Source organism: Nycticebus coucang, chromosome 11, assembly GCF_027406575.1.
Source record: "Nycticebus coucang isolate mNycCou1 chromosome 11, mNycCou1.pri, whole genome shotgun sequence".
Lineage (NCBI taxonomy): Eukaryota > Metazoa > Chordata > Mammalia > Primates > Lorisidae > Nycticebus > Nycticebus coucang.
Window position 1 is genome coordinate 31,102,907 of NC_069790.1, and position 25,144 is coordinate 31,128,050.

General features: G+C 40.5%; 1 protein-coding gene and 1 non-coding gene across 2 annotated transcripts; both read left to right on the forward strand.

Moving 5' to 3' along the window:
* Positions 1-1,964: 1,964 nt before the first annotated feature.
* Positions 1,965-2,072, forward strand: LOC128560549 (U6 spliceosomal RNA). The gene has a single exon (XR_008373044.1). It is a non-coding gene; the product is annotated as a U6 spliceosomal RNA (small nuclear RNA).
* An 11,796-nt stretch (positions 2,073-13,868) lies between these two features.
* On the forward strand, positions 13,869-14,401 carry LOC128560160 (proteasome maturation protein-like). Its single transcript, XM_053553713.1, has one exon. It carries the CDS (start codon positions 13,913-13,915, stop codon positions 14,399-14,401), a length of 489 nt encoding a protein of 162 aa, XP_053409688.1. The 5' UTR covers positions 13,869-13,912.
* Positions 14,402-25,144: the final 10,743 nt, after the last annotated feature.

Here is a 25,144-nt window from a genome sequence, read left to right on the forward strand (position 1 = left end):
TTAGTTAGAAATGCTACAGGTAGCAATTTAACTGATTATTAGTAGTCTAAATAATAAAGGCATTAAATTGTTCCTAGATCGAGAAATCTGGACAGGATGACTCCAGGGTTTTCTTAGTGGTTCCATATCTGTTTCGCTGTCACTTTTGCAGCCATTTCATTATTGTCCCAAAATGACTTGGCACCTGTAGTTCCTGCTACTCTGCAGGCTGAGATAGGAGGTAAGGTTGCTGCAAGCTAGGCTGATGCTACGGCATTCTAGCCTGGAGCAATAGAGTGAGGCTCTATCTCCAAAAAAAAAGGAAAGAAAAGAAAAGAAAGAAACACAATTATCTTTTCTAGAAGCCTTCTACCAAGCTTGTTTTATAATTCAGAGGTCAGATCTGGGTCACATAGTGAACTCCAGCTCCCAAGAAGGTTGGAAAAGTAACACTTAGGCTTCCAGACAGTATGGGAATAAGAGCAAAGAGAGGTAGCTAAGCAGAACCTTCATAGTTTCCTGACTATAGTTCTTTGAGTCCAGATTGACACCCTTATAGTAGTTTCTTCTCTACACAGCAACCGAAACATTCTTTTAAAAATGGACTGTAACTATGGCCTAGAATGAAGGAGGGAGGAGCAGGGGATGGGAGGGAAGAGGGGAGATCGAGGGAGGGTGAATGGTGGGATCACACTTATGGTGCATAATGCAAGGGTACATGTCAGATCTATGAAGTATAGAGTATAAATGTCTTAACACAATAATTAAATAAACGAGATGAGGTATATATTAACCAGTGTGATGTAAATGCTCCTAATTCTATATGAAATCAGCACATTGTACCCCATAAATGCATTAATGTATACATGATCTACGTGTTTATGATTTAATAAAAAATAAAATAAAATAAAAATGGACTCTAACCTTACTGTGCCCCTACTTAACATTATTCAAAGGTTTCCTATTTATTTAGGTTATGTCTAAACTCCTTACTTAGCCTACCATGCCCTTCATGATCTCAGTTCTATCTATTCCTGTGACTACTTCTCATGTCCACTTACTGCTAACTCCCTATTTCACAGCCATGATGACATTCTGTCAGCTCCTCTGCAGGGGCGCTGCACCTGTTCTCTCTCTGGGGATGACTCCCCCTCCCATATCTCACCCAGCAGCTCTCAGCTCTCTACTGCAGGTCTCATCTCCCCAGAGAAGTCTTCTCAGACTACACGATTTAAAGCAGAGCTCATGGACTCAAACATTATTATTCTCTTTCACAAAACCTTGTTTATTTCCTTTGTTGCACTTATCACAATCTTTAATTTCACTTATTACATATCATTAGTTTATTTGTTTGTATTCTTATTGTCTGTCTCCCTGCTAGAATATAAGTTCTTTTTTTTTTTTGAGACAGAGTCTCACTACGTCACCCTCCATAGAGTGCTGTAGCGCCACAGCTCACGGAAACCTCAAACTCTTGGGCTTAAGCAATTCTCTTGCCTCAGCCTCTCAAGTAGCTAGGGCTTCAGCCACCACAATGCCCAGCTATTTTTTGTTGTTGTTTCTGAGGTTGTCATCATAGTTTAGCTGGCCCGGGCCAGGTTCGAACCCACCAGCCTGGGTGTATGTGGCTGATGCTGTAAGCACTGTGCTATGGATGCCAAACTGAGAATATAAGTTCCTGTTCATCCTTTTATGACCACTCCTTAGTACAGTGTCTGGTACATCATAAGTGCTCAATAAGTATTTGCTGAATGAATAAATACACATATCATCAAGAACTGGGTCTTAGACAATGAGAGGAGGAAGAAGAAACAGTGAAAGAGACAGAAAAAGAGCAATCAGGGGGATAAGAGAAAACTCAAAGGTGTGTAATATCATGAAGGCCAGGGAAGAAAGGGCTTTAGGAAGGTGAGGGTAGGATTCCCAACATTAGATGACATAAAAATAATCAAGAATAAAAGAACTGAAAATACCTGTGGATTTGAGGCCTCACTTTGGCAGCACATATACTAAAATTGGAATGATAACAGAGAAGATTAACATGTTCCTTGCACAAGGATGACATGTAAATTCTTAAAGCATTCCATATTTGTTTATCACAGCTCAAATCACAATCACAAAGATGTGGAACCAACCCAAGTGCCCATCAACCCATAAATGGATTATTATTATTATATGTATACCATGAAATACTATTCAGCTATAAAAAAAAGATGAAGACCATACATCTCACAAAAAAAAAGAAAAAACCACAAATCTTTAACTGGATGGATTAAAGAATATTCTCCTTAGTAAAATATCACAAGAATGGAAATTCTGATGTACTCAATACTTACATGAAACTAGTAGATGAACAACTACATGCCCACATGAGAGAAAAACTAACTTGAACTCAAGGGGGGGAAAAGGTTGGGGGAGGGGAAAAGAAAGGAGGATTGGTAAACTCTCACCTAATGGGCATAATGTAAGGGGTATATGGCACCCTGGCAGGGTGATGGACTCAACTATAACTTGTACTTTATGTAACAAATGCAAACAATATAACCTAATCATTAATCTGAAATAATATATATATTATATATATATATATATATCAGTGGATTTACATAGGAGGGGACCAGTTGTGACTTAGGTCTAAAAGTTACATAAGAAGTGTATGGGCCAAGTACAGTAGCTCATGCCTGAAATCTCAACCTGGGAGGGCTGCTTGAGGCCTGGAGTTTGAGACCAGCCTGGACAATAGTGAGACCCAATCTCTAAAAAAAATTTTTAACTTATCCAGGCAGAGTGGTGTATGCTTGTAGTCCCAGCTACTTGGGAGGCTTGAGCCAGGAGTTAGAGGCTGCATCAATGAGCCATGATGATGCCACTGTACTCTAGACAAGGCAATAGAGCAAAAGAGCAAGACACTGTTTCAAAAACAAACAATAAAAAGAATGCATGTTCTATTTCTTGACAAAAGAGCTTCGAAATCAAACAGAGGATGTAAAATCCCTGAAAACAAGTGGTTTGCTTTCCTTCTTGTTCCAAGAGACATTATATTCTACCTTTTTTACATTTCAATTTTCCAATCATAAACAATCAAGTGATAAATCTTAAATCTTCCTCCCTACTTTGGTAGGATAGTTTGAATGTCAAATAATAGATACAAAATAACTTAAGCACTCACAGTGCTAAAAAAACAATATTTTAATAGTAATCCAGATTACTGGATTTAGTAGTAATCCAGAGAAAGATGCGTAAGTGGAAAAGGAACCAAAATAAGCATGTTCACTCTTCTCCATTGAATTATCTAGTTTCTCTTTATTTATTTATTTTTTGTTTTGTTTTTTGAGACAGAGTCTCACTATGTCACCTTTGGTAGAGTGCCGTGGTGTCAGCAGCTCATATAAACCTCAAACTCTTGGGCTTAAGCTATCCTCTTGCCTCAGCCTCTCAGTAGCTGGGACTACAGGCACCGGCCACAACGCCCGGCTATATTTTTGTTCGTTCTCATTGTTGTTTAGCTGGCCTGGTCCGGGTTCAAACCCTCCAGCCTATGTGCCTGGTGCCCTACAGGCGCTGCCCAGTTTATCTTTATTGTTCAATAATTTTTACCACATCCTAAATCTACTGTGCCTAATATAACTATCACACATAATTATTAGTAGTAGGCTGGTAAAAAAGACACACAAACTAGTTTTGAGTGAGGAGACTTTGAGAATAATCTCCCCATAAACTTTTATCTTTTTCATTTAACTATCACGTGATATGATTCGAGCCATTACTAGAGAGAGCAGAGACAATTCTGAAACACAGTCTATGAATCATGTTAGAATAGACCTTGGTGAAATATAGGAAAGAAACTTCCTGATCAGAGTCTTTCCAGAGTTATTCTCACAGCACAAATTCATGTGACTATTTCTGTTACATATCCATGAAACTTTAAAATTTTACTCTCCTTGCTTTAAGAAATGTCAATAGAAATTAAAGCCTTGGGCGGCGCCTGTGGCACAGTGAGTAGGGCGCCAACCCCATATACCAAGAGAGATGGGTTCGCCTGTTGTGGTGGGCACCTGTAGTCCCAACTACTCGGAAGGCTGAGGCAAGAGAATCACCTAAGCCCAAGAGCTGGAGGTTGCTGTGAGCTGTGATGCCACACAGCACTCTGCCGAGGGCGACAAAATAAGACTTTGTCTCTGAAAAAAAAAAAAAGACAAGAAAAAAAAATGAAAGCCTTGACTTCAGATCTTCAGAGTAGGATTCATTTGGACATCATCAAAATTGACTCTTATGAATAGCCCAGTAAAGAAGGGAAAAAAATGTATCAGAGTTTAGGCAGCCAAGATTTTGTCTATGTTGCTAACTGTGAGAAAATCTAAGAACTCCACTGCGTCTCAATAGAAACTAAAGATCTATGTAGATGGTCCCTTATTTAATTCTACAAAAAAAAAAAAAAATGTTTTTTTTGTAGAGACAGAGTCTCACTCTATCGCTCTTGATAGAGTGCCATGGAGTCACACAGCTCACAGCAACCTCCAACTCCTGGGCTTAGGTGATTCTCTTGCCTCAGCCTCCCGAGTAGCTGGGACTACAGGTGCCTGCCACAACACCTGGCTGTTTTTTTGTTGCAGTTTGGCTGGGACTGAGTTTGAACCTGCCACCCTCAGTATATGGGGTTGGTGCCCTACCCACTGAACCATGGGCACCACCCCTCTATCTAAAAATTAATAAGAGCACTTAAGAACATTTAATTATGCGGGTGGCGCCTGTGGCTCAGTCGGTAAGGCGCGGGCCCCATATACTGAGGGTGGTGGGTTCAAACCCAGCCCTGGCTGAACTGCAACCAAAAAATAGCTGGGCGTTGTGGCGGGCGCCTGTAGTCCCAGCTACTCGGGAAGCTGAGGCAAGAGAATCGCTTAAGCCCAGGAGTTGGAGGTTGCTGTGAGCTGTGTGATGCCATGGCACTCTACCGAGGGCCATAAAGTGAGACTCTGTCTCTACAAAAAAAAAAAAAAGAAAAGAAAAGAAAATTTAATTATGCTACAAAATGACTTCATGGAATTAAAAGCATGATTTTTTTCATTAAAAAATTTAGTACATGGGCGGCGCCTGTGGCTCAAAGGGGTAGAGTGCCAGTCCCATATGCCGAAGGTGGCAGGTTCAAACCCAGCCCCGGCCAAAAAAAAAAAAAAAAAATTTAGTACATGAATTAAAGAAGAGAATGGCTGGTCACTGTGGAGGCGTCAATTAGAGGCCAAAAGGAAGAAATGTCTCAAGACCAAAAATACAAAGAGATAGAAATTATGAGGAAAAGAGATGAGAGATTAAAGGATTTCTATTAGGAATTCTAAAGGGAGGGGGGGAAGAACAGATTAGGGAGAGGAAATAGTTAAACAAATGGAAGAAATGTTCCTTAGTCTGGAGCTTGAAAGGGCACACCAAGTTACTGGCAAGTTCAATGACAGAAGACACACTCTTGGGAATACCATTATAAAACTCCTGAACTCCAAGGATGAAAAGAAAAGTTTTCAGGCATAACACAAAGGAGGCAGACTGACCCTGGACTTATCCTCAACACCAGAAGCTGAAATAACATCCCAGTTTTTTGAGAAAAAGGAAGCTGCAAATCAAGAAGGCCAGAGGCTTTCAAGGTATTATTTACATATAGAGGTGAAAGGATAGCGTACACAGATATCAACGGATTCAAAGAATCTCTCACCATGGATTCCATCTGAGAAAATAATAATCTAGATTACTATTAAAGTTAATATCTCAGCCTAACCTAGAAAATGAAAGCAGAGGATGAATGGGAAGAGAAGGGAAGGAAAAGATTTCAAAGGTCTCACCTGGAAGAGGGAGGAGACCGAGAAAGGGGGATATGAAAGTACTCTAAAGGTCAAATGTTTGGAGTTAAAGGAAATTGGTGGAGGGGGAGGAAATACAACATTTTATCAAGGGACAGAGGAGGCTTCTTGTTTCGAGTAACAGTAGAAATATTTATGTATGATTGAAGCATACCAAGAGAGGTAGAAACCAGTAAGGAATTCAGTCAAATAAAGAAATGCCAATCTAAAGTCTTTAAAAGATGCCATTTTCATCCAACAGATTGGCAAAGTGTAAAAGGTTTGATCATATCCAGAGGTGCCATCAAGGATGGTGGGTGCATGGTACTCACCTACAATTTTGATGAGAATATAATAACTGTTCCAATCTTTTTGAAAAGCAGTACTTGTCACATGTAAGGTGAACATATCCCATATTGAATCATCCCACTTGTATTTTTTAAATGCATATAGACATATAAAATATGTATTATATTCATGTTAGAATAGGATATGAAGATTTTTTTTTTTTTTTGAGATAGTCTTACTCTGTTGCCCTGAGTACAGAATCTTAAACTCTTGGGCTCAAGCAATCCTTATGCCTCAGCCTCCTGAGTAGGGAGGACTACAGGCACCAACCAAGATGCCGGGCTAGTTTTTTTTTTTTCTTTTTCTTTAGTAGAGATAGGGGTCTTGCTCTTGGTCAGGCTGGTCTTAAAAACTCCTGAGCTCAAGCAATCTACCTGCCTCAGCTTCCCAGAGTCCTAGGATTACAGGTATGAGCCACCATGCCTAGGTCGAAGAAACTTTTTTTTTTTTTTTGCAGTTATTGGCCAGGGCTGGGTTTGAACCTGCAACCTCTGGCATATGGGGCCGGCACCCTACTCCTTTGAGCCACAGGCGCCGCCCTCAAAGAAACTCTTAAATATGGTTACAGGGGAAGCTCAGAGCTTGAGAAAGAAACTTTTGCTTTTCATTTTCTGTGTTGATTAATCTCTTTACTACAAGCATTTTTTTTTTAATTTTAATGTTTTTATTCTTTGGGATTCATTGAGGGTACAAAGAATTAGGTTTCACTGATTGTATTTGTTAGATAAAGTCCCTCAGTGCCGGCCCCATATACTGGAGGTGCTGGGTTCAAACCCAGCCGCGGCCAAAAACTGAAAAAAAAAAAAAAGTCCCTCAGCACATATTTTCTTAAAGGTAAAAAATTAGATAAAAATTAGATAATCATAGCCAAGCATTGTGGTGGGCACCTGTAGTCCCAGCTACTTAGGAGGCTGAGGCAAGGGAATTGCTTGAGCCCAAGAGTTTGAGGATTTTGTGAAGTATGACTCCATGGCACTCGACTGAGGACAATACACTGAGACTGTCTCAAAAAAAATAAATAAATAAACAAAAAATAAAAAATAAAAACTAGATAATTTAAAATGCACATGTCCACTTAGAAATTCCATTTCTTTTTCTTTTTTTTTTTTTTGCAGTTTTTGGCCAGGGCTGGGTTTGAACCCGCCACCTCCGGCATATGGGGCTGGTCCCCTACTCCTTTGAGCCACAGCTCCGCCCACTTAGAGATTCCATTTCTAGGAAGTTACCCAGCATCTAACACTATACCCACTCACGTGTGGAAAGATATTGGTGCAATGAGTGTCCTTGTACATATGTTTACAACAGGGAAAAAAAGTAGAAACCACCAAAATAGCCATTGATAGGGAACTGGTAAAGTAAATATTGATACATTTCTACAGTGGCGTATAATGCAGCCACTAAAAAGAAGGAAAGCATACAGATATAGAAGGTTGACGTTCAAAACATTGTTTGCTGAAAAAGCAAGGTGCTGAACAGCATTATAATCACATTTGCGGAGCTTTTTAAAAGACAGATGTACCATGACAGTGAACCTTGCAGGTGGGAAATTTTAACCATCTTTACCTCTCGGTAGTAGAATTGAGGGTTCAGAAATAAGGGGGTGAACTTTTTCTGTCCTCTATATATGTCTATCTTTTGTATAGTTTTAATTTTTTCCCACAAACATATAAAACTTTATAATTTAAAATATGAGTTAAATTTTTATTATTTATTTATTTATTTTGCAGTTTTTGGCTGAGGCTGGGTTTGAACCTGCCACCTCCAGCATATGGGGCTGGCACCCTACTCCTTTGAGCCACAGGCGCCACCCTAAAATATCAATTAAATTTTTAATTATAATAATATGGGTCTGTGTCTATGTGCGTATTTGTGTACATGTGTATATGCAATTGTACCTGGTACACTGGTACATTAAAAATAGCAAATGGTATAAAACTTTAAAAAAAAAATTTTTTTTTTTTTTGAGACAGAGTCTCACTTTGTTGCCCTCGGTAAAGTGCTGTGGCATCATAGTGCACAGAAACCTCAAACTCTTGGGCTCAAGCGATTCTCTTGCCTCAGCCTCCCAAGTAGCTGGGACTACAGGCACCTGCCATAACCCTTGGCTATTTTTAGAGATGAGGTCTTGCTCTGGCACAGGCTGGTCTCCAATCTGTGAGCTCAGGCAATCTGAAGTGCTAGAATTGCAGGCATGAGCCACCACACCTGGTATAAAACTTCTAATGCTAGGCCGAGCATGGTGGCTCACTGCTATAATCCTAGCACCCTGGGAAGCCAAGGCAGGTGGGTTGCCCTGAGCTCACAGGTTTGAGACCAGCCTAAGGAAGAGTGAGACCCCCCCCATTTCTAAGAGAAAAATATCCAGGTGTTGTGGTGGGCACCTGTAGTCCTAGCTACTTAGGAGGTTGAGGCAAGAGAGTCCCTTGAGCCCAAGAGTTGGAGGTTGCTGTGAGCTATGATGCCAAGGCACTCTATCGAGGGTGACAAAGTGAGACTCTTGTCTCAAAAAAAAAAAAAAAAAACAAAAGAAAAACACAGTTCTAATGCTGATCACAAAAATATATTACTACATGGCATTTTCATTAAATAATTTGGATTTAATTTTCAAGCATTTTTACCTGGTATTTTTGAATACCTTTTTGTGCCTTCTATAACTAATTACTTAACACCAATTTTTTCTCCCAGAAAATGTATGGCCCTATGAGGAAGCCTGACTGCAGGGCACGTGCATTGCACTGGGTAAAATCTCTGTTTTCTGATATTCAATATTCTACAAAGCATTTGAGAAACATTTAAATTGTAATAAATAGGGCGGTGCCTGTGGCTCAGTGAGCAGGGTGCCTGCCCCATATACCGAGGGTGGCGGGTTCAAACCCAGCCCTGGCCAAACTGCAACAAAAAAAAAGCCGGGTGTTGTGGCGGGCGCCTGTAGTCCCAGCTACTCGGGAGGCTGAGGCAGGAGAATCGCCTAAGCCCGGGAGTTGGAGGTTGCTGTGAGCTGTGTGACGCCACAGCATTCTACCGAGGGCAATAAAGTGAAACTCTGTCTCTACAAAAAAAAATTAATAATAATAAATTGTAATAAATAAAAATGATAAAATCAATTTAATATGCTATTTGTAAAGTACAGTATTTTGAGAATCTATTGTTAAACCATTTCATCAACTGTATTGATGTAAATCAAATCTTTGAATGATAAGGATAATTATAAAATCTCATTGGGTCTGTTAGAAGCACATTTTTATTTAAAAGGTGGACAAACACCTGCTATTCTAGCAATATTGCCGGCATATTAAAGAATTTAATTCCTTAGTGTCATTCTATTATAAAATATATGCCTCATTGGGTGGCACCTGTGGCTCAAAGGAGTAGGGTGCCAGCCCCATATACCGGAGGTGGCAGGTTCAAACCCAGCCCTGGCCAAAAACTGCAAAAAATATATATATATATATTTGCTTCAATTCTCTTTTGCAAGTTTGTTAGGGTCCACAAATCTGCCCATTCTCTGTCCAACAGGACACATTTCTTCAGATAAGGGGCAAATGTCATAAATATTAAACAAAAAGAAATATATTAAAGGAAAATGTTCTGAATGCAGAAATGGAAGAGTCCTATAATGCTATATTAAGCATAACATTCAGAAAAGAAATAAATCTTTAGAAAATTAAGCCCTCTCATCTAATTAGTTTTCTAGGAGTATTTTTTCTTTTTTTTATAGAGACAGAGTCTCACTTTATAGCCCTCGGTAGAGTGCCGTGGCCTCACACAGCTCACAGCAACCTCCAACTCCTGGGCTTCAGTGATTCTCCTGCCTCAGCCTCCCAAGTAGCTGGGACTACAGGCGCCCGCCACAACGCCCGGCTATTTTTTGGTTGCAGTTAAACCGGGGCCGGGTTTGAACCTGCCACCCTCGGTATATGGGGCTGGCGCCTTACCGACTGAGCCACAGGCGCTGCCCTCTAGGAGTATTTTTATGATATCACACATACAGAGCAAGTAAAGAAACTGCTTTCTTTCTTTTCACTTACGTACCTGTTTCTTGCTCTCATAAGTGAGGAGTTAATGATCAAACCAAATCTAGTATCTAGTTTTATTTGCTATCATTGGACACCGCCAAGTGCCTACAGAAATCAATTAGCCATCAAAGTCTTTCCACACAGAAACTGCTCCTCAAAATAAAAACCCAGGTGGCTACGGTAAGCCATAATTTGGGGGCAAGCTTGCTGCATTGGAGTCACCAAACCTGGGCTCCAATTTCAGTTTTCTCATTTTCTGCCACTGGGAAATTAAGAAAACCACAGGGATTTTTCTGATTTTCTCAGTTTGCCAAAGAGAAATGATGATTGTGCCTATCTCCCATCAGAAGCATGCAGTAACTATTCGTTCTATAACAGCAAGATTAGATGGAGAAATAGATGAAATTATATACTTGCAGTAGGTGTGATATTGAGGATGAACTCTAATCCCAGCACAGATCAGACCTTCCCTTGTAGGATACAGAATTGCTGATGGTCCATATGCCCCACAGTTTGTCTCCTTGAGCAACAATTCCATGCCTCCTCCTTCTATGTACCTCTAACAGAATCATGGAAATATGGAAATTAAAATGCAACATGCTTTTCCAAAAGCTACATACCCTAGGAGACATTATGACATAACCCTTTATGAGGACAGCCAAATAATTGCAGAGAAATCAAAATGCTGAGGCCTGGCATTGTTCGTGTTACATACCAGTATCTCCTACACCTCCAGGTAAAGTGTTTTTCTGGAGCAGTGGGAAAAAATATATAGTGCAAACCAGGCCTAGTGGCTCATGCCTAGAACCCTAGAATGTTGGGAGGGTGACTCGGGTGGATTGCGTAAGCTCGGGAGTTCAAAACCAGCCTGAACAAGAGTGAGATACCATTTTTACAAAACATAGAAAAAATTAGCTGGGGCTCAGTGCTCGTAGCACAGTGGTTATGGCGCCAGCCACATACACCAAAGCTGGTAGGTTCAAACCTGGCCTGGGCCAGCTAACCAACAATGACAACTGCAACAAAAAATAGCCGGGTGTTGTGGCGGGCGCCTATAGTCCCAGCTACTTGGGAGGCTGAGGCAGGAGAGTTGCCCAAGAGTTTGAGGTTGCTGTGAGCTATGACGCCATGGCACTCTACTGAAGGCGACATAGTGAGACTCTATCTCAAAAAAAAAAAAAAAAGAAAAGAAAAGAAAGAAAGAAAGAAAAGAGAAGAAAATTAGCTGGACGTGGTAGCATGTGCCTGTAGTCCCAGCTACTTGGGAGGCTGAGCAGGAGGATCACTTGAGCCCAGAAATTTGAGGTTGCTGTGGTCTATGATGATACCTCTGCTTGGGGCAACTGAGCAAGACTCTGTCTCAATTAAAAAATATGTATGGGTCTGGCATGGTGTCTCATGCTTGTAATCCTAACAACTGGGAGACTGAGGTGAGTGGATCACCTGAGTTCATGAGTTCGAGAACAGCCTGAGCTAGAGTGAGACCCTGCCTCTAAAAATAGCTGGGTGCGTAGTGGGCACCTGTAAATCCCAGCTTCTAGGGAGGCTGAGGCAAGAGAATCACTTAAGCCCAGGAATCTGAGGTTGCTGTGAGCTCTGTGCCATGGCACTCTACCAGGGGTGACAAAGTGAGACTCTGTTTCAAAAAAAAAAAAAAAAATATATATATATATATGTGTAGTAGTACAAATTTACTGCAATTTTTTAATGTGTAAAATCACAAATTCTTTAAGATATCTGAGAAATTATGCCCCTCCTCCCAGAAAAAAATTCATATGCCCATATGTATTGCCCATTGTATTGTACATAAAATTTCAGGAAGTTCAGTTGCTCCCTGAAGCCCATTCATAATTAACCTCAGCCTAAAATATAATTATGCATGTAATAAAGGACAAAATTTTTAAAGATCAATAGATACAAAAAAAGTTTATATCCGAGAAGGAGGATGCCAAAAATTAATTCTGGGAATTTACTTCTTTTTGTCTGTTTTCATGGTTTCCTCTGATGAGTTTATATTACTTTTATGATTTTTTTTAAATTGATTTACATTAATATTCACATAGTACAACACCGAACAAGTTCAGAGAGCCACCTGAGCCCAAGAGGCTGAAGTTGCTGTGATCTATGATGACGCCACAGCACTCTATCCAGGGTGACAGAGTAAGACTCTCTCTCAAAAAAAAAAAAAAATCCTATTTAATATTTGGAAATATGTAGGTGAGTTTGTTGATACAGATAGGATGAAATTTAAGAGATATTTTATGTGTTCATTTAGTTATTTTTTTATTTTTTATTTTTTTGTAGAGACAGAGTCTCACTTTATCACCCTTGGTAGAGTGCCATAGTGTCACACAGCTGACAGCAACCTCCAACTCCTGGGCTTAGGTGATTCTCTTGTTTCAGCCTCCTTAGTAGCTGGGACTACAGGAGGCCACCACAATGCCCGGCTATTTTTTTGTTGCAGTTTGGCCGGGGCTGGGTTTGAACCCACCACCCTTGGTGTATGGGGCCGGCACCCTACCCACTAAGCCACAGGTGCCACCCTTAAGAGACATTTCTAAGAAGTGGGTGAAGAGTTCAACATTTATTTTTATATGGTAGAAGAGAACTTCTGGAAGAGGTAGGACTTGGGTCCGTGAGGATGGAGGGTCCCTGCTAATTTGTATCCATGGTAAGTGTAACCATGGCAATGGAGCCTGATCTTCCCAGCACCATCCCAGGTCTGAACCAGTTGGCACTGGGAAAGTCTGTATGGGCAGGGAACAGAAAGCACTCTGCCCAGCCTGGGATCCCAAGAAGTTCAGCAGGGCTGTGAGTCATAACCAGCCAGAAAGACAATGAGAAGGTCAGGTTGGCCTTTGAGAGCAAAGCAAATCAGAACATGCATTTACTCATAGTATTCACCACCTTGTGACAGCACCAATGATTGGGGACTAGCCCAGGTAAAAGGTCGATCTGTAAATCAGCTGCTGGAATGAAGGACAGGCAGGGAAAGTTCTAGTAAAACAACAACCAGAATGAACATAAGTACTATTTGTCTCGAGTTTTATTACAAAGTTTTTTTCCTAATGATATTTAGGGTATCTCATGGATCGTTTGGTCCTAACTATAATCCTTCTAGATATGAATAGAACACATGGCAATTTTCAGCCTTCCCCATTCCTGCTGGTGGAGGCTGAACTTTGATCCATGAAAGTCTGAGGAAGTAGCTCAAAATAGTTCAACAAAGCCATGAAATTTCTTTGAAGTGCTTGTATTCTTACAGTTCACTTTTAAAATCATGCAAATTTCACAATCTAGACAATAGGATAGACTAGACTGCTTATTGATTCAAAGTTATTATTCCTAAATTTTGTAACAAAATAAATGTTAGAACATTTCTGGTTAGTAAAGAGAAGTAAAGGGTTAGGCATTACGGCAGGCACCTGTAGTCCCAGCTACTCAGGAGGCTGAGGCAAGAGAATCGCCTAAACCCAGGAGTTGGAGGTTGCTGTGAGCTGTGATGTCATTTCACTCTAACAAGGGTGATAAAGTCAGACTCTGTCTTTAAAAAAAAAAGAGTTAGGCATTATATGTTCTTTGTTGTACAAATGAGGAACCATTTTATAAGTGAGGGCTGCACAGCTATTGAGTAGAAGAGCTGAGTTCTAACACACATCTCATTCAAAATTGGCAGCATCGAGGTAAGCGGTGAGGTTGACTGTAGGTAACGGGGCTGAGAGACTGTTCGCAGAGTCTGTGAAGATGAATGCCAGAGGACTTGGATCACAGCTAGAGGATAGTATTCCAGTTACTGAACTTTCAGCAAGTGGACCCTTTGAAAGTCATGATCTTCTTCAGAAAGGTTTTTCTTGTGTGAAAAATGAATTTTTGTCTAGTCATCCTCTTGAATTATCAGAAAAAAATTTTCAGCTCAACCAAGATAAAATGAATTTTTCCATACTGAGAAACATCCAAGGTCTATTTGCTCCACTAAAACTACAGATGGAATTCAAGGTAGTGCAGCAGGTTCAGCATCTTCCATTTCTTTCGAGCTCAAACCTTTCACTGGATATTTTGAGAGGTAACAATGAGACTATTGGATTTGAAGATACTCTTAGGGATCCATCACAAAGTGAAGTAATGGGAGAACCACACCTAATGGTGGAGTATAAACTTGGTTTACTGGAATACATTGGGCTGTTTGTGAAACAGAGGGGCTGCATCTTCTTTATGGCTGTCTTTTTACTGTGATTTGCTGTCTATGACATTAAAAGTGCTGATGTGAAAAAAAATTGGCAGAATTTTTTCTACGACAACATTAGGCAAATCAGGAGAAGGAAGGGGAATGGGAAAGGGTAAAGGACCTCTAGGTGGAAAGTTTACAGTCAGAAAGTGATATGGTAGATAAGGGATTTGTTGAAGGACTAAATAATGTAGTAATCAACTAAGTACATTAGAGTTTCAAAACTCTCAGCACTTCGGTTTTCTTTCTTTCTTTTTTTTTTTTTTTTGAGACAGAGTCTCATTATGTCGCCCTCGGTAGAGAACCATGGTGTCACAGCTCACAGCAACCTTAAACTCTTGGGCTTAAGCGATTCTCTTGCCTCAGCCTCCCAAGTAGCTGGGACTACAGGCACTCGCCACAATGCTCGGCTATTTTTTGTTACAATTGTCATTGTTGTTTAGCTGGCCCAGGCTGGGTTTGAACCCGCCAGCCTTGGTGTATGTGGCTGGTGACGTAATGGGCACCGAGCCAAGACTTTGGTTTTCTTATACAAAAATGGAGCCAAGGGCGGCGCCTGTGGCTCAGTCGGTGGGGTGCTGGCCCCATGTGCCGAGGGTGGCGGGTTCAGGCCCGGCCCAGCTGAACTGCAACCAAGAAATAGCCGGGCGTTGTGGCAGGCGCCTGTAGTCCCAGCTGCTCAGGAGGCTGAGACAAGAGAATCGCTTGGGCCCAGGAGTTGGAGGTTGCTGTGAGCTATGTGATGCCATGGCACTCTACCGAGGACCATAAGGTGAGACTCTGTCTCTGCAAAAAAAAAAAGAAAAAAAAAAAATGGAGCCAATAGCTTCTACCTCATAGGGCTGTTAAATGAGGTCATCTATGGAAACTCCTCAGGCCACTACCTGACCCATGGTAGGTATTTCTTAAACAAATCATGGCCTTAGTTATCCTTGGTCAGTGGACATCCTACCAGTACATCTTTTGAGCACCTTAAATTGAATATTCCCCCTGCCAAACTTACTGTTCTCTTCCTTCCCCCTTCTCTCCCTTCTAACCTGTTCTCCTTCCTGTGTAGTCTTAGTCATGGTTAACAGCTCAGTCATCCAAGTTAGACCTTCAAAGTCATCCCCGATTCTCCCTTTTTCTTACCCACCCATTTCTTATGCTAGTAAATGATGAATATTCTACCTGCTAAATATACCTTGAATCGATTCCCTCCTCTTGGTCCCTTTGTTTCTGCCTTTCTCATCTCTCCCGAATAACTACAATAACTCCCCAACTGATTTCTCTCTATTCCCTTAGACCGCAAATTGTTCTAAAATACAGATCAGATGATCTCGTTACCTGATTAAAAATGTAGAAAATTACAAGTTATTGTATATTCTGTAAAAGGTCATATATTCTTCTCACAGTCTGGTCCCAATGTATATTCCCAGCTTCTTGACTTCTACATACACACACACACAGGATAACACACTAAAGCCAAGACTCACAGACCATTTTAAGATTTCCCCTAAAGCTTAGATTCTTCTTCCTCTCAATATACTGGGAAATGCCTACTCATCCTTCAAAACCCAGCTGAAATGCCAACTTTCTGAGAAGCTTTCCCAAACCTCAAACATTTCCCCTCTTGTCTGGCCCACCAAATTAATCTCCTAATTGATCCTTTCACATCCACTACTATTCTATTCTGACTGTTTCTCCATGTAATATTCAGAATATTTACAAATGCAAATCTGAACTGGGTCAGACTCTCTCCTCTACGTAAAGGGGAAGACTCTGTACCCACAAAAAAAAATAAAAAAAGGTGCAATACAACTAACTTCATATGGGATAAAACCAAGAAAATCCACAACCACATCTATCATAATCAAACTGCAAAAAAGTGAAAGACTAAGAAAATACCTTGAAAGCAGTAGAAGAAAAATAGCACACTATTTATAGAGAAATAATAATTCAAATGATTGTAGATTTCTTTACAGGAAGCATGGAAGCAAAATACATGAACCAAAAACTAACAGAACAGAAGAAATAGTCGAATTCACAATTATAGTTGGAGGCTTTAGTACTGCTCTCAAGAATTGATCAAATAAGTAGACAGAAAGTCAGCAAAGATAAAAAGGACATAAATAACACCATTAACCAATTGAATACTTTCGACACTTACAGAAATTTCCACCAACAACTGCAGAATTAATGTTGTTTTCAAATGCACATGGAATAGTCTTTGGACCCATATCTTGGGTCATAAAGCAAACCTTAACATATTTAAAAGAACTAAAACCATACAAAGTATGATTTCTAATGAAACTGGAATTTAACTGGAAATCAAAAGTACAAAGATAACGGAAAAATCACCAAATATTAGAAAGTTAAGCAAAACACTTCTACATCATCCATGAAGCAAAGAAGTTTTCTTCTTAGTAAAGTATCTCAAGAATGGAAGAAAAAGTATCCAATGTACTCAGCCCTACTATGAAACTAATTTATGGCTTTCACATGAAAGCTATAACCCAGTTATAACCTAAGAATATGGGGAAGGGGGAGAGGGAGAGGAGGAAGGGGTGAGGATGGGCAGAGGGAGGGTGATTGGTGGGATTACACCTGCAGTGCATCTTACAAGGGTATATGTGAAACTTAGTAAATGTAGAATATAAATGTCTTAACACAATAACTAAGAAAATGCCAGGAAGGCTATGTTAACCAATGTGATGAAAATGTGTCCAACGGTCTATAAAACCAGTGTATGGTGCCCCATGATCACATTAATGTACACAGCTATGATTTAATAATTAAAAAAAAAAGAAGTTTCGAGATACATTAGAAAATAGTTTGAAATAAACAAAAAGAAAAATATAGGTCTGGCATGGTGGCTCATGCCTGTAACCCTAGCACTTTGGAAGGGTGAGGTGGATGGATTGTGTGAGCTCGCAGATTTGAGACCAGCCTGAGCAAGAGTGACCCATCTCTAAAAATAGTCAGGCATTGTGGCAGGTGCCTATAGTCCCAGCTACTTGGGAGGCTGAGGCAAGAGAATTGCTTAAGCCCAAGAGTTTGAGATTGCTGTGAGCTATGGTGCCACAGCACTCTACTGAGGGCGACAAAGTGAGACTCTGTCCCAAGAAAGTAATAATAACAATAACAATAATAATAAAAATATAACAAACCAACATTTGTGGGATGCAGGTAAAGTAGTGCTTTAAAAAAAAACTATATATTTTAAATGCTTACATTAGAAAAAGAAAAAAGACTCCAATTCTTCTATCCAAAGATACTAGAAAAATAAAAGTAAAATAAACCCAATACAAAAATAAATAAAATAATACAAATAAGAGCACACATAAATAAAATTCAAATCAGAAAAATAGAGAAAATCATTAGTCCAAAAGCCATTTCTTTGAAAAGATCAATAAAAATGATAAGCCTCTAGCAAGACTGACAAAAAAAGGGGGGGGGGAGAAGAAGATGCAGATTACTAATAACAAGAATGAAAGAGGGGCCAGTGGCTCACACCTGTAATCCTAGCACTCTGAGAAGCTGAGGCAGGATAATCACTTGAGCTCAGAAGTTCAAGACCCCTATCTACTAAAAATAGAGGTGAGCACCTATAGTCCCAGCTACTTGGGAAGCTAAGGCATGAGGATTGCTTGAGCCCAAGAGTTTGAGGTTTCCGTGAGCTTTGATGACATCATGGCACTCAACCCAGGGCAACAGACAGAGACTCTGTTTCAAAACAAACAAACAAAACATCAGTGTAACCTGGCTTATTGTACCCTCAATGAATCCCCAACAATAAAAACAAACAAACAAACAAACAAAACAAACCCCAAAAGAAGTAAAAAAAATGAAAGAGGAGCTGTCACTACAGAGTCTGCAGGATAAAATAGACAATAAGAGAATGTTATGAATGACTCAATACACATAAATTCTACAACTTAGATGAAATAGAATACAGCAGCAAATTCTGCATCAGAGGCAGAGAAGAATACAAAACTGTCTTCTGCTAAAGGCACCCATCGTCACCCCGGTCACACCAAATGTGCCACATGCCCCCTGCCCATGCCCAGTTCCTCAAACCAAAAATAATGAAATTCGTCCAAGATAAAACAGGTAACCTGACTAGACTTATAATTACTAAAGAAAAAAGAAATTCCCATGTCAGTATGTATTCACTGCCAAATACTTAAAGAAAAAATTATACAAATTATAAACAATCTTTTCCAGAAAACAGAAGAGGAGGAACACTTCCCAATGCACTTTGTGATTTTGTTAACAAAATCATACAAAGATTACTGTACAAGAAAATTATAGACCAATGTTTCTCACCAACATAAATGCAAAAATCCTCAACAAAATATCAGCAAATCAAATTCAGCAATATACAAAAAGAATAATATGTCATGAACAAGTGGAGTTTGTCTCAGTAATGCACGGCTGATACTATAAAAAAAAAGAACATGTAATCTACCATATTCATAGTCTAAAGAAGAAAAATGGGGAGACTGAGGTCAGGCTTCTCACTCAGGCTCCAACCAGGCTGGGCAGTGAGCAAGCTTCCTTGTGGGTCGGGGCATTGTTGGGGCATGGGTGCATTGGGTGTGGCAGCAGTGACGATGGACACCTTTAGCAGAAGACAGCTCTGTACTCTTCCCCTTTGACTCTGATGCAGAATTTGCTGCTGTGATTGGATGTTTAGAGGACACCATCATAGATGTCAAGTTACAGAGAAATTTCATGGACGAATACTACCAGGAATTTGAAGATATCAAAGACAATAAACTTACATACACACCTATTTAAAGAATATATCTCTTTGGTGGAAAAGTATATTGAAGAATAGGAGCTAGAACAAATTCCTGGATTTAACATGGCAGCTTTCACAACAATGTCACAGCACCATAAGAATGAAGCGGCTGGGAATGTATTTGACGTGCTGCTCACATGTATGATGCTCTGGCTTTTAAAGAAATGTTTCTGGAGCACAGAGCTCAAAAAGAAGGGCAGAGACTGGACTTCAGCAGCAGTTTATTAGAGATTTCATCTTGCAAATCATCATCTATGCCAACTTCCCAGAATAATCTGCAGCACTAGGTCCTACCTCAAGCCACTGAATGGGATCATTCTGAATCTCAGTGGCCCAAGAGGCCAATAGGTTTAGCTAATGATGACAGAAGAATACATCTTAGAAAGACTGGCTCTGTCCTGTATCCATGTTAAATATTGATGGGTCAAAAAAAAAAAAAAAAAATGACCTGATCCTGCTACACCTGATTCTCCTGGAACAACTGCTTCTTTTCATTAAATCCCTTACTCTGGTGCTTCTAAGTCAGACTCCTCTGGAGCAAGTACATGTCAGGCATTCCACGTGGGGGCTTGTCTCCCAGCACACAAGTTAGTGTGTCAACAGTACGGAATAACCCACCATCACAAACCCTATCTGTCCCAGCAGGCTTTGCATAAGCTTTATTTTGTGCATTCACAGTTCTTTTGGGTCACAATTTCAGTCTTGCAGCTTCAATGGTTTTACAAAATGAAAATGTTTTGGAACTTTGTTACACAACAACGCAAATGTAATTAGCCCTATTGAACTACTTAAACACTCCTGACCTAACTTTTTAAAGTGGTTAAGGCGGTAAATTTTGTCTATTGTGCTTTTTACCACAATTTTAAAAAATACAAAACCAAAAAGCAAACTTCTAGGCTCCACCCCTGATCTGAATGAGAATCTTTGGAGATAAGCCTGGAATCTGCATTGTAACAAGCTCCCCAGGTGGTTTTAAAACACATTTGAATTTGAGAAGCCCTGCTCTGAGATGTATTTCCAAGCACCCTTGCAAATCACTAAATTCTTCGTCGTCTCTGCCTTATCCTACTCTTCACCAGGTGGAGGGGACCTGGTGGGAATCGTTCGTCACAAGCTAGATGCAGGCATCTGTCCAATTTTCAAAGAGAACTATTGTCTTGAGTTTTAAATGGAAAATGCACTCCCTTCAAGCCTAAATTTTTGGACCTCACTAGGCCAATTATTTACTAGCCCACAGAAGCTGAGAAAGCCCACTTATGTCAGTTGTAGGACTTGCTTTAGGATTAAGACAGGCATAAGGAAACCGCATTTAACTTTAATGTGAATATGCGTGATGCTTACTTTCCTTTCTGTGCTTCAAAGTCATTAACTTGCCCTTTCCTGGTCTCAGTTACCTCCTCTATAAAAATGCAGACCTCAAGGAGGCCCCTTCTGGTCATTAGGTCCACAGACTTATGATTCAAATGAGCTGTGCCAGGAGAAGGGAGCTGGGGCTCGGTGCCTGTGGCTCAAGCGGCTAAGGTGCCAGCCACATACACCTGAGCTGGCGGGTTTGAATCCAGCCTGGGCCCACCAAACAACAATGATGGCTGCAACCAAAAAATAGCCGGGCATTGTGGCAGGCGCCTATAGTCCCAGCTACTTGGGAGGCGGAGGCAGGAGAATCGCTTGAGCCCAGGAATTGGAGGTTGCTGTGAGCTGTGATGCCATAGCTCTCTACCCAGGTCCATAGCTCTCTACCCAGGTCCACAGCTCTGTCTCAGAAAATAATAATAATAATAATGATAAATAAAAAGAGAAGGTAGCTGGAAGTCCAGTCTGGAATCTTCTGGGTCTCCCAAAACTGGAGAAAGTTTATGAACGACCCTCAAATGCCTAGTCAAGTTCAAACCAGACTTCCTGTTGCAAGGTACAGTGTGGATAAGGTGTGAGGGTAGGAAGGGTGTCTAGGGCCACTTTCTAGAGTTCAAATCTTCTCTAAAGTTCTCGTGTCCCTGAGAAGTCATCTAAAGATAGTGCTTAATGGATTACAACTAGCTCATTTTGGAATGAGTGGAATTAAATGGAATGTGAAAGAAACCATCAGAGTGAGTAAGTGTAAATATTTAATAAACTTTTGTTTCAGAGCTCTATATGTTGTGATGTAAAATATCTTTCTTGTGAGAATACGAGTTGGAAAAACACTGATCTAGGAGGATGTGGAAAGAGGAGCCAAAAACAGCCCCGAGAGAAAGTGAGGAACAGAGCTGGATTGGAAGTGATCTCAGGCCCCAGATCCCCAACCTGACCCTCTGAAAATGATCTCAGAATTTTTGAAAAATAATAAAGTTCTTTAGAAGGCCTCTTATATCCAGAAAATGGCCCTGACTTGCTCCCTGAGCACTCTGGACCCTGGCCAAGCCAGTGGTTTGGCTTTTCTCTGTTTTTAACTAAACAACTCATCTCACCTTATAGAACCAACAAGGGCTTCTAAAGTCTTGGTGCCAGCCAATGTGCCTCACATAGCCTTGATATTTCCAAGATTCCAGGGGATCGAAAAGTTTCAGTGACAGAATTTGCAATTCCCATTCCAAGTAGATTTTAAGTATACATCGCCACAGGGGGGATAATCCCTGAGACAGTCTGCACTTTAAAGCTTCCTACCTTATCTTCAGGTAAAGGAATTGTTAGAAGGATTGTGTGTTAGTAATTACTCAGTCTTTGGGAAGGCAGGAAGAGGTCTGCAGCATTACTATCAGCTTTACATTTATTACTGCACAGGAACTAGGTGAGTATTCTTGCTCAAAGAAGAGGAAGTTTGGGTTTAGAAGGTTAATTTTCACACAAAGCCAATAAATAGTGAAAGGGGATTTGAACTCTGACTTGCTTGGTTTCAAAGTCTAAACCTTTTCTACTACATCAGGTTGCCTCTTTTATTACTAAGTAAGCAACCCCAGTTACTGTGAAGTTGGATCTATTTCCTTTTTACTTGTTTTTTAAAATGCTCTCCTGGCTGAAGAATTCAAATTACTCTCTGGAACAGTAGCAAAAACCAGTGTTTCAGATGTCACAGAATTTCCTGTAATTATTGGTGAGTGTTGTTTTAAATGGGGTCTAAGAATACTATAGGATGATTGTTTGAGTAGCTTCTTTGATGAAACAGTAGGAGAATTAAATGCACAGAGACTGAACATAAAGATTTTTGCTTCACATCAATACTGAAAATCTTTTTTTTTTTTTTAAGACAGAGTTTCTCTTTGTTGCACCAGGGTAGAGTGCCCTGATGGTCAGCCTCATTCTCAGCAACCTCAGACTCCTGGGTTCAAGCGATCTTCCTCCTAAGTAGCTAGGACTACAGGTGCCTGCCACAAACCCAGCTAATTTTTCTATTTTTAGTAGAGACAGGGTCTCAATCTTGCTCAGGCTAGTCTTGAACTCCAACTCAAGCAATTCTCCTGCCTCAGCCTCCCAGAGTACTAGGATTACAGGCAGGCTTGAGCCACCATGTGCAGCTGAATACATGTTAGATAAAAATAGCCTGTATAAGAGCATATTTCCAGGCTGGGCGTGGTGGCTCACACCGGTAATCCTAGCATTCTGGGAGGCCAAGGTGGGTGGATTCTGTGAGCTCACAGGTTTGAGATTAGCCTGAACCAGAGCAGGACCTGCATCTCTAAAAGTAGCCAGGCGTTATGGCGGGCACTTGTAGTCCCAGCTACTTGGGAGGCTGAAGCAAGAGAATTGCTTGAGCCCAAGAGTTTGAGGTTGCTGTGAGCTATTGCTCCATAGCACTCTACCAAGGGCAACAAAGAGAGACTCTATCTCCAAAATATATATATATATCTCATATATGTTTCCAAAGTTATAACAAAAATCATTAGCAGAGTATGATTCAAAATACACAATTGGTTTAATAAAGCTCTTTCATTTGTCCATTAAGGACAGAAAATTAAATTAACTTATATCAACCCTTCATATATTTATAATGAGTATTTATAAAATGTTGGAAATGAAAAGATATTCTTTTACGATCCTACTCTCTGAAAGCCATTAGTACTCTTACATGAATATTCATTTTAATTTCGCTTATGTTTGGCTGTTGAAAGCACATTTTTTCCTCTGAGATAAGCTAGACTCAAAAAACTCAATGTTTCACCTTTCACAAAATCTATATGTATATACTGAACTACGGTGCTGAGTAACTGATGACTAAAATTTTGGAAATTAGTTATCCTCATCCTGTCCATGACAGCCTGGTCAGGTGTCTATGCCATTCACTGTGTGTGTCATGACTCACTGTGGTGGGAAAAGAGACACAGCCTGAATGAGTGTATTTCACATGGCCCTTCTGCTAAGAATTTATTGCTTTGTCCTGAAATTGGGATAATTGACTTTGAAGGAAGGAAGGAACAAGGCACAGAACTTATTCCCAAGCCATATACATTAGCTTATAACCATGGCAACTCTCTTTAACCAATGAGGTTGTCCATCAACAGCAGCATTCCAGAAAACATTCAAACACTGTTACTTTGTCTAAAAATTACATTGTAGAAAAGTGCCAAACTAACTGTTTATGTCACTGGGACTTAACTCCACAGGTAAGGAATAAAATTAAGAGGTCGACAGTTGGTCACTGGAAAAAGGAATCTTCTCAAAATAAACACTGATATAAAATGCCGTTCCACAACTAGGCAAACTTATAGCACACATTCAAAAATATACTATGTTGGCCCGGCCAGCTAAAACAACAAGGACAACTGCAACAACAACAACAACAAAAACAACAACAAAATAGCCAGGCGTGGTGGTAGGTACCTGTAGTCCCAGCTACTTGGGAGGCTGAGGCAAGAAAATTGCTTGAGCCCAAGAGTTTGAGGTTGCTGTGAGTTATGATGCCATGGTATTCTACCCAGGGTGACAGCTTGAGACACTGAAAGAACCAGACCAGCACCATCTTAGGAGTTAAGTTTTGCTCCCCCCCCACCATTTCACTCAGTAAGTTTAACTTTCCAGGCAAGCCCAGGCAATTCCCCAAAATCATGAGACAAATGCCCAACAATCAGGGACCCCCTCCACCTGACCAATCCAGAAGCGCCCCCTTTGTTTCAAGCTGTGCACACCCACCCGCTGCGCGGGACCATAAAACCCCCCTGCTCCAAAGCTCGGGGCTCCTGGCTTGGATCCCTTGTAGCAGAGACCCCGGGAGCCCAAGTTCAATAAATGGCCCTTTTGCGTTTGCATCGGACTTGGCTCCCTGGTGGTCTTTGTGGGGCATTTCAAGATCTGGGCACAACAACTCTGTCTCAAAAAAAAAAAAAAAAAAATACTATGTTAAAATAGCATTCAGTTAAATTCACAAAAATCACTTCCTAACCAAAGTCTCAACTATCTATCTGCTGAAACTGCCTTTGAAAGGCTTTAATAAAGACAGCAGAGTAGGGCAGTGTCTGTGACTCAGTGAGCAGGGCACCAGCCACATATACCAAAGGTGTGGGTTCAAACTTGGCCCCGGTTGAACTGCAACCAAAAAATAGCCGGGTTTTGTGGCAGGCGTCTGTAGTCCCAGCTACTCACCGGGTCGAGGCAAGAGAGTTGGAGGTTAATCGCCTAAGCCCAGGAGTTGGAGGTTGCCGTGAGCTGTGTGATGCCACAGCACTCTACCAAAGGCATTAGATGGAAACTCTGTCTCTACCAAAAAAAAAAATAGAATTAGACTCTGTCACAAAAAAAGAAAGGAAGGAAGGAGGGAAGGAGGAAGGAAGGGAAAAGGGAAAGAAAAAGAAAGAAAGAAGAAAAAAGGAAGGAAAAAAAGGCTTCTAATGACATTTTTAAAAAATCATGAAACTCATCCTAATAAGATGGAGAATCTGATTTGAAGAATGTTCCTGGGTAGTATTTTGGAGAGAGGGTTTGTGGAAAAGGAACCTGAATCTCATGGAAGGAAGGTTAAACAGAATGCAAAATTTTAGACAGTAAAAGTTCTAGG

What these genes read in the sequence shown, in the direction of transcription:
- LOC128560160 (XM_053553713.1), top strand. Translation starts at nt 13,913, where the DNA reads ATGAATGCCAGAGGACTTGGATCACAGCTAGAGGATAGTATTCCAGTT.